Genomic DNA, 10368 nt, shown 5'->3' on the forward strand with positions numbered 1-10368 from the left:
AAGTTAAGATATAATTTGTTTTATGACAAAATTATTCCCCGGTGTACCGCGGGTTAACCACATATATCTATGAATCTACTTATAATACAGATTCATAAAATTATGTAAAATCAAATGAAATAAACACGTATAAAACTATACTATATAAACCAAATACGAAAATGAACAACCAAACAAATATATTAAATTATGAACGCGTGGTGTAACATGGGATAAATCCTAGTATCAAAAGTATATAGTAAAACTAAATATTGTATTAACCAATACGTTACACGCTAGTATTATTACCACCGGTTTTGACCAAATCAAAAAGAAAGGAGATTTAAAATAACCGACGGTTAAGTAAAAAAGTGTTTTACAGTCAGTCAGTAAAAGTCTCTGCGCGAGGTGGCAGGTGACGTCGCGCCGCACCGTTTGCCTATAAATAAGGGCGCGCACGGACACTATCTGAGAGAGCCACACACACTCACACACTCGCTCTCTTTCGCTCAGATCTATAAAAAAAACACCTGAATTACATTTCCCTCCCCGACTCAGACGTTCTGTGAGAGAATTGATGCAGCAGAGAGGACGATCCGCCAACCGTAGATCTCGAAGCTTCTCTAGATCCAGACTCGCCGTCGAAGGCCATTGAAACTCTCTCCGTAAACAACATATCCTCTTCTTCATTTCCCTCTTTTTTCCCACCAACATTTCCGACATGGCTGCATCCTACGGTGAGATCACTGATTCGATTGCTTAAATTAATCGAATGTAGAGATTTAAACAAATCAAGGAAGAGAATGAGAAATTGATTCATATTTGATTTGTGTTTTTTTTTTTGGGTTGGATGAGAGTAGAGGAAGAGCGTGATATCCAGAAGAACTATTGGATTGAGCATTCGGCTGATTTGACTGTTGAAGCTATGATGCTTGACTCTCGAGCTTCTGATCTCGACAAGGAGGAACGTCCTGAGGTAGTTCACCATACCTCTTTCTTTGGATCTAGATTGAGTGATACACACCGTTTTTAAATTTCAGTTTGAATTTTTAAAATTGATGGGTTGATTTAACTGTGTAGGTACTCTCTTTACTCCCTCCATATGAAGGCAAATCTGTCTTGGAGCTTGGAGCAGGAATCGGTAGGTTCACTGGTGAATTGGCTCAAAAGGCTGGTGAACTCATTGCTCTTGACTTCATTGATAGCGTCATTAAGAAGGTTTACTATTGTTCTGTTCACCTTCTTTCTCCATGTTTCTTTCGCTTCTTTGTTTCATGGATTGTAATCTTGAATGCTGCATTTCTTCTTTCTTGTAGAATGAAAGCATCAACGGACATTACAAGAACGTCAAGTTTCTGTGTGCTGATGTTACGTCCCCTGACCTGAAGATCACTGATGGATCCCTTGACTTGATTTTCTCCAACTGGCTCCTCATGTATCTTTCTGACAAAGAGGTATAAGTTGATCTTTTATTAAAGACAACAAAATAATATCTCCTAGTGAGGAACAATTTAAATTTTAACCAACGGTTTTATATGGATGCAGGTGGAGCTTTTGGCAGAAAGGATGCTTGGTTGGATCAAGGTTGGAGGATACATCTTCTTCCGTGAATCTTGCTTCCATCAGTCTGGGGATAGCAAGCGGAAATCCAACCCAACTCACTACCGTGAACCCCGTTTCTATTCCAAGGTTCCTACTTCTCTTACATCCAGTTAATAGTTACATTTCCAGAACTACAATCTCAATGGTTAATGCCTTAATGGGGTGAACAGTGGTTAGAAATTAGAACTGCCTATGCTTTAAGAATATGTTGAGACTTATGGAAGTCACAGTGGGTTGAATTGAATAATAGAGGATACATCTTGAATTCCTTCTTATTGACTGAGACCTAACTGTTACTTTATACTTTGATGTATCAGCGTATGTTAGTTTTGACTTATCAGATTTTGAAGTAATGTAGTGGTCATTGTTACTTGTCTCTAAATCTGTTCATGCAAATTATTGGAAAACTTCAAGTACATTCACGTAGTACTTATGTGGCATTTGTATTTTACTGGTTAAAATTGAATGGTGAATATATGCAGGTCTTCCAAGAATGTCAGGCGCGCGATGCTGCTGGAAATTCATTTGAGCTCTCTATGATTGGATGCAAGTGCATTGGAGCTTATGTGAAGAACAAGAAAAATCAGAATCAGGCAAACAAGACCCTCTCTATCAAGAATGTCTAGTTTCCTATTATTCTAAGATCTTAATCATGAATAACACTCGTTGTTATGTCGGATGCAGATTTGTTGGATTTGGCAGAAAGTCAGCTCAGAAAATGACAGAGGCTTCCAGCGTTTCTTGGACAATGTTCAGTACAAATCCAATGGCATCCTACGCTATGAGCGTGTCTTTGGACAAGGGTTTGTGAGCACTGGTGGACTTGGTAATATCCCAATTCGTTTTTGCTTTTGTTTTGTATGTGCAGTGTTCTGTGTCTTAATTTAAGTGTGTCTGTGTCATGTTTCTTGAATCAGAGACAACCAAAGAATTTGTGGAGAAAATGAATCTGAAACCAGGACAGAAAGTGTTAGATGTTGGATGTGGCATTGGTGGAGGTGACTTCTATATGGCTGAAAAGTTTGATGTTCATGTTGTTGGTATCGACCTCTCTGTCAACATGATCTCTTTCGCATTGGAGCGTGCTATTGGACTCAACTGCTCGGTTGAGTTTGAGGTTGCAGATTGCACCACAAAACACTACCCAGATAATTCGTTTGATGTCATTTACAGCCGTGATACTATCCTGCACATCCAAGTACTCAACTTTTTCTCATTGTTCTCTGTTGGAAGTTCTATCACTGCAAATCTTTACACATCCTCTGTCTTTTTTCAGGATAAACCAGCTTTGTTCAGGACTTTCTTCAAGTGGCTTAAGCCGGGAGGTAAAGTTCTCATCAGTGACTACTGTAGGAGCCCAAAAACTCCATCTGCTGAGTTTTCAGAGTACATCAAACAGAGAGGATATGATCTCCATGACGTTCAAGCTTATGGGCAGGTTTGTCTTGTGTGTCAGCGATAAATGTTTTGGCTGTCCTCGAGGCCCTTTGTCTAATCCTATTAACACCTTAATATTCAATGTAGATGCTAAAAGACGCTGGCTTTAAAGACGTGATTGCAGAGGACCGTACTGATCAGGTGAATGAAACTAACATATATACTTTTTCTTTGAAAAAACCAAGGACTAGTTTTAACAGAGTATTTTTGTTTTGGTGTTTTCTATGTACAGTTTATGCAAGTCCTGAGACGTGAACTAGAGAGGGTGGAGAAAGAAAAGGAAGAATTCATCGCCGACTTCTCCAAAGTAAGTATATATTTCAGTTTAGGTAAATGAAATCTTGATTTTGTTTTGTTACAATATCTTAAAGCCGTCTCTTTACGACGTATATCTCACAAACGTAGGAGGATTATGATGACATTGTCGGAGGATGGAAGGCAAAGCTGGAGAGGTGTGCATCGGATGAACAGAAATGGGGACTCTTCATCGCCAACAAGAATTAACCAATCAAAATATCCACAATGTGTTTCCTTTGTTTTCTTCAATAAAAATGTCATTTCCGCTAGGTGATGATAAGTATGCAGTGAGTGTTATGTGACCCTTTTAAGTGGTGGTGTTAAATCTTTGTTTCCCTTATGTGGTATGTAAGCCGAATTATATGTTTGGTCTGTTCTTAGTTTTTCTAGTAAAATTTACTCTTTGATTTGAAGAATTTTCTAAATGCGTTTGTTATGTTATCCCTTTTAGTTTATTTTGTCAGTTTGACTTTGGTTACTGTTCGATAAACCGGATTGTTCGATGGACATATGGCTACGGTTGGGTTCTTTATTTATTGGCACTGATTTTTTATTTTCAGCGTTCAGTCAACTTCTGGTCACTATTTTGTTTCTAAGAATTATTCACCAACTCAGTGATTGGGCTTCTGGGCCCTGAAGTATTATAATTGTATTGAAAGTTTGAAACCGTAAACTTGTCAAATCGGTTCAAAACTTCGGTTAAAAAATATAATTAGTTGAGTTCCCATCGAATATATTGGCATTTTTGTTAATCTACGTATATAAATGCTGATTTTTTTTCAAATTAAAAATAAAACACCAATAACGTATTTTTTTTTTTTTTGGCTGGTAGAGAAATTTGTAGGAGAAGCCTGGGAATAGCAAAAATAAAACTTTCTTATTAGGAAATAAAACATTCCATAGGGTACCAATAGCCCATAGGACTGCTCAAACGTAGTGTGAGGGAAGTAAAGAGAAAAGCCTTGAAATCACACACACACATTCACATTCACATTCAAAAAAAAGAAAGAAAGAAAGAGTAGATTCGTCAGACTCCTCCTATTTAGGTTTTGACCCAACCCTACCCTCTACCTCTCCTATGCACACACACACCTACCGGCTACACTGTTCTATTTCTGTAATCAACAGTGTCAATTTCAATCTCTACACAGTCAATTTATTTGCAAAATCCATCAATTTCCCCCACAATTGTCAACTAACTCAAAAACATTCTAGATATTTGTCTCTTTTTCTTTTCTTTTTTTTTCTCCTTTTGGATTTAATGTTAGATATATATTGACTTGTTATATACTGTATTCGTTATTTTATTTTTATTTGGTGACAACATATTCGTTTTAGAAAGAACCCAAAAATCTATAGACTATTAATAGCTACGTTCCTTCATCAGTAGCTAGCTAATTAAAATAATATATATTTATACAGAGAATTTGATGCAGTCTTACAATGTCAGAATACTGTAAATATATATATATATATATATATATATAGTGTTAATTAAATGTGCATGCATATTATTATACTGAGTTTTGTCTACATTATAATGTGTAGAATAATATAATAATATAAATGAATACGTACACACGTGACATATATAAATAATATATGTAAAATGGTGTTATTATGATGACCTCATGATAAGAGAGATCACTGACAAATTTTGTAATGGGAAAAGCTTGAAAATAGGCTTTAATCATTTAGTCTTTGATAACTTCTTCCTTCTCTCTTCTTCTTTCTTATGGAGAGAGAGAGAGATAGAGAGATAGATAGAGAGATGAGAACGAAGATAGAAGAGAAGAAAGAATCACATGAAGCGTTTAACCCAAAATAGGGAAAATGCAGAGAATAGAGAGAGAGAGAGAGAAGAGGGGAGCCCGGTGGGGTGTGAGTCACAGCCAACCAATGGTCCACCTCATGCCTGTCACCATTTTGTCCCTCACAGACACACCCCTCCTTCAGTCTTGTCAATTCCTTCTCTCTCTCTCTATCTCTTAATTTGTCTCTTCCCCACAGTTGGTGTTATCACGAATGTTCAAAATTTATCAATGACCACTCCTATTCGACGATTGTAGTCATTTTTGTAGTCTTCAGCTAGAGGTTTCTGTAGCTAGAGACAAATACGAATTGCCCACGGATCAATCCATCCATGCATGAATTTAACATGTCGTCAAGTATATATATGTTTCTAAACTATATACTCTTAGAAACACCATCACTTTCATGCAATAACTACTATTCACATCATATCTATTATCTTCTACTCTCTATATATGTAATTACTATGTAAGATTCCACTTTAGTCATACATATATCACATTTTCCTTGATTGTTATGCATGTCATTTATGAATGAATTATTATTATCTGTGTAGCTAAAGACCGTAGTAGTTAATCTTATGCCAAGTAGTGAATTCTTATAACACGTCACAGATGATACTATGACGGAATCAAAGGAGGAGACAGAGATTTTTCAAAAGATCCGTTGAGATTATAACCAAAAGATTATACCGTACGATTACACTTTACCATTAATCTTGGTTACAATTCACGAGAAGATTTGTGTTTCTTTATTTCCTAACAACAATATATATTGTATGTAGGATCGTACTACGTACGTGTGGTAATCTGTTGACTATATACGCCTACGTACCCATTAACATTTCTCTTCTTGCTTTTTTTTTTTTTTTCCTTTCGTATATATAGAATTGATTAAAGTTACTCCATATGTTTTTTTTTTTTGCTTACTTCCATGCTCACAAGAATCACAAACACTCAATCATCATGAAAAAGAAATAAAGCGGATTTACAAAGTGAGTGAATAATGCATCAAAATAACCAATGCAAAGAAATATTTTTACTATGGATCTTGCATCTAAAACTATTAATAAAGAAAAAGGTCTCATATGAATCGTACAAAGAGACATAAAAGAATGAATGAATCTTTGGGAAGTGCAAGGAAAGTGTCGGGGCTTCTTCTATGAATATGCTATTCAGTTCTTTTGTTTTTCTTCTTCTAAATTTTTTTTTTCTTTAATAAGAGGTCTTGTCTCTTCTCTCCTCTAAAAGTCGCTCTTCTTTCCTTTTCTCACGTTCCCACTTCCCACTCTCATATCTTTTGTCCTTTTCCCCGTTTGAAAAAAAAAATAACATTGGGTATGCTATTATACTTCCTTAATTTCGTTGATATATAATACCTATTGTGAAATGTGAAATAACTATATATTAATTTTTCGTTTATCAAATAAAAATTTTCAAAGAGTGTAGGAGGAAGATATTCTATATAGGAATAGGAACGTACTACACATGTAGTATGATGAGAGGGACGTTGAATAGGAGGAAGATAATGTATACATAAATAGCAAATGTAAAGGCATTTTGTTGGTATATATGTAAGCGAGCTCGATCGAAAGAGAAAAAAAAAAAAAAAAAAGACCCAAACCAATTAAATTGTCCCCACTCTCTTAGTCATTTCAACATCAACCCAATTCTTTTTGTCTCTCGCGCATTTATAACTCATAGAAACAGCTGCCTACATTGACACATGCATTATGCATACATAATTGCGATATAATATTCACATATATATATAGATCATGTATGTGTAGATATAGATAATAATAATATCTAGAGTTTCCATTTTCGTAACATTTTGATTCCCTCACCAAAGCAACAATTATAGCTTCATTCACCAACTAATCACCAACCAAACCAAGCAAGTTTCATGATCCAAACCCTAATTCACCACATCCACACAAATGAAAGAAATTTTTATAAAAAATCACATGTATTTTCTATTCTTTTCTTAAAATTTGTTTGGTTCATTTATAATATATAAAGAAAGTGGTCCAAAGTGCGTTTGAAGGCAAACCCTTATGAACTGTTAACATCAACACCATAAAGACACGCCTGCGCTCACTCCCAGACAAAACCCTAATTAAGTAAACCCCTTTTCCCTAGCTCTCTCTCCAGCTTGCTTGATTAATTAAACTATGATCATCTAATAACAAAAAAAAAGAAAAGAAAAGGTCTTGCATGCTATGGAAAGACAACAAATAGCTAGCTAGCTAGGGTTAGTTCTTCAACGGCAGAAACTCATAGAAACAGTGAATACCACTGATCTCCTTTGCTTTCTCAGCATCGCTACAAAACCCTTCTTTTCTCAGTGGAAACAGCTCAAGTGTTTGTTCTTGATGATCCGACTCACTGTTGGAGCACTCTTCATGTCCTTCTTGATCTTTATTGTCATCACAATTCCGAAGACAAGACTCGGCGTTCGTTGCTCCTCTCGTGCTTTGAAAAACAGGTAAAAGCGTGACCGAATCTTTAGCAGGAGAAACGGTATTAAAACTGCTAGTGGAGACGTTGGGGGAAACAGTTGTTGAATTGAGAACGAGCTGGTTCCGCTGGTGATGATGTGAAGAAGGGTAGAGTCCAGGTGGCAACTGCATCATCTGCCACGTGACGTTTCTCCCAAGAAAACCACGTCTCTCGTCTCCTCCACAACGACCATTCCGCTCGACCCGTATGTTCGCTGGCTCCTCCTCGTGGTCATCATTATGGCAAGGTTTCTATAATTAGTCAATTTGATTAGCATCGGGAAATGTAGAATATTGGTAACAAATAAGTCAAAATCTTTTAGCAAACCGACAAACTTTATGCTTAAAAAATCGTCATTCTCGCATAGACCCAAAACTAATCAGTAAAACAAATTCCAGATAGGGACAGGGGTGAAGGAGAACGAGACCGTTAAAGAGAAAGGTCAAAACGGTCTTTTCAAGCATGCGTTTGGAGTGAAAAGAAAAAAGCACATAAATTAATTTATGGGGAATTCAGGAAAAACAAGAAGACACATCTAAAGGGATCGATCGTACGTAGCAGCTGTCCCGACAGAAAGGAAAGTCTCTGCAGCTTTTTGGATCAACTCCATTAATCATCTTATAAAATATGAAATATTAGTTTCAATACTCCGTCAAATTACTACTATATGCCTATATGCTATATTTAATTATGTTGGCATATACTAAAAAGAAAATACATATATATACTTATTTGCATTTCCCGATAAACGAACTTTTTGGTCTTTTTCACCGCCTCATCTTCTCTGCCTTAATTTGTTGTTTTTCTTTCGAACTTACCCAAACTTCCAAAAACAAGAATTAACAGATTCTATTTGTAATCATAAGCTAATTATGTGTAACCCTTAATCACATTCCCTTTCATGCGTCCAATAGGAGACCACCAAGACTGTTAATTAGTTTTTAACCATAAAAACATATGTATCGAGACATACCTCAAGTTGTGTGTCGCATCCGACCGAACATATCCAGTTCTTGGCCTGTTCGACCTTGTAACCTGCAAAATTCGAATAAATAATTACATTTGCAAAATGTCAAATCCGGAACTAAATGTCTAATCAATCCAAAAAAAAAAATAATAATAATACAAAAAGGAAACTAGCTAGTTCGTTGTTTGTTTGAAATAATGTAATCGACCACCTTAAAATGGTATATCTCACCTGGCGGGTCCTTCTTGTCGAATCCGTGGTTTGAGACAAGACTTGCGGTTGTAAGGACCGATTCTTCTTGGCCAGTTTCCATCTGCCGTCGTCGTTTCTGGCGTTCGCGGGCTTTGTGGTTTTGGAACCAATAAAAAACGTTTTTACCTTCTATCTTCCCGTACCGTCTTAGCTGTGCGGTGATTTGCTGGATGTGGTCGGCAGAAGGAGTTCTTGTTCCTTGTCTGTAAAGCTCCTCAAGAACCCTTAACTGATCCGGGGTCGGATTCCACCGTGAGCTAACCATCACTGCCGGCGGATGTTGAGGTTCTGAGTTTAGCATCATCAGCTCCCTCTTGTTTTGCTCCGCCGTCATCGTCATCACTGCTGTGAAAATGAAAACAGTCAATAAAGCTGTGAGGATTAGGGAAACAAGAGAATGAATGAGAAAGAGAGAGCTAGGGAGAGAGAGAATGAGACCCATATTGAAGCGATGGTCAGAATTGGTGTTTGGGGCGGCGGTAGGACAAGAAGAGAGGCGTGGTATGAGAGGACGAAGCCTTCTTCCTCCGTTGAAAGAATCTGGACCTCCTTCGTTGTAACCCATCGTCCACATTTTGACCTATCTGATTGATATATGTATATAGTTGAGTAGAGAAAAATTATACTTATATTAGGGTTTTTTTCTTCTTCTCAAGGAGATGAGAATGAATGATATGAGGAAATAGAGAAAAAGTGGAAAGAGGTATTGGCTAATTAATGGCTTTGAAGTAGAGCTAGTGATAAAGTCGAGATATATCTTTGTATGTGAATTTGTGAGAATGGGAGCATGGAATTGTGGTTTTGTAACCACATATATGTCTATATATATAGAGAGAGAGATAGACAGTCTAACACATTCCTTTTTTTTTTTTAAACAAAACATTAACATTCTCCATATGAATATAATATACAATGTTTCTTTATTTTTGTGTTTGTTCCATTTATTTTTAAAAAATATACACCGGCTTGCAAAATTAGTTTAATGTAATTAAATGATTCATATTTCTAATAAATTCCTGCTTAGTAACCCTACTAGGAATCTATTATATATGGGGTTAATGTAACAATGTAGAAAATTAATAGAATAATTACTTTAATTACTAAGTTTTGCATGATAAATGCTTTCATGAACAATGTGTACAATTAAATTGATATTCAAACCGTGGGTAATAAGTCTGCGGATGATGAAAGTACTATAAGCAATAAACAGATAAAACTGACATACAAATATATTAGCTTCCACCCCAACCATATATATTAATTTGAGTTTGTTCCTCTAAAGAATGTAGATGACTAAACCACTATGAATTAGCCAATTTCAGTAAAGACAATGATCACCGATATCACAATAAGCTATTAGTATTTGTTGGAGTGATAGAGAGAGATATACAAATCTTAGGGATCATGATATGACCATAATAACCATATGAATTTAGTGGCGTGTGGCTATGAAATATGAATAGATAGATATATCATGAGAGAGAGAGAGAGAGAAAAGGAGAGAGAGAGGAAAGTAAGGTT

The 10368-nt window shown here is 36.1% G+C and overlaps 2 protein-coding genes across 3 annotated transcripts; one reads left to right on the forward strand and one right to left on the reverse strand.

The window, feature by feature from the left end:
* The first annotated feature begins 465 nt into the window (after window positions 1-465).
* LOC17890856 (phosphoethanolamine N-methyltransferase 1) lies at window positions 466-3774 on the forward strand. Its single transcript, XM_006297455.2, has 12 exons — window positions 466-716; window positions 840-955; window positions 1060-1197; window positions 1296-1433; window positions 1525-1668; window positions 2064-2174; window positions 2266-2407; window positions 2499-2779; window positions 2858-3019; window positions 3106-3159; window positions 3251-3325; window positions 3424-3774. The coding sequence occupies exons 1-12, from the start codon at window positions 701-703 to the stop codon at window positions 3520-3522; spliced, it is 1476 nt and encodes a 491-aa protein (XP_006297517.1). The 5' UTR covers window positions 466-700; the 3' UTR covers window positions 3523-3774.
* A 3387-nt stretch (window positions 3775-7161) lies between these two features.
* LOC17890691 (WUSCHEL-related homeobox 1) lies at window positions 7162-9615 on the reverse strand. 2 transcript variants are annotated; one of them, XM_023786518.1, is made up of 4 exons: window positions 9286-9615; window positions 8827-9189; window positions 8602-8663; window positions 7162-7879 (listed from the first exon to the last, which is right to left on the reverse strand). In XM_023786518.1, the coding sequence occupies exons 1-4, from the start codon at window positions 9419-9421 to the stop codon at window positions 7382-7384; spliced, it is 1059 nt and encodes a 352-aa protein (XP_023642286.1). In that variant the 5' UTR covers window positions 9422-9615; the 3' UTR covers window positions 7162-7381. The 2 variants fall into 2 exon arrangements, with proteins under 2 accessions (XP_023642286.1, XP_023642285.1); XM_023786517.1 differs by having other exon boundaries at window positions 8827-9192.
* Between the last annotated feature and the right edge of the window lie 753 nt (window positions 9616-10368).

Source organism: Capsella rubella, unplaced genomic scaffold (genome assembly GCF_000375325.1).
Source record: "Capsella rubella cultivar Monte Gargano unplaced genomic scaffold, Caprub1_0 scaffold_3, whole genome shotgun sequence".
In the NCBI taxonomy this organism is placed as follows: domain Eukaryota; kingdom Viridiplantae; phylum Streptophyta; class Magnoliopsida; order Brassicales; family Brassicaceae; genus Capsella; species Capsella rubella.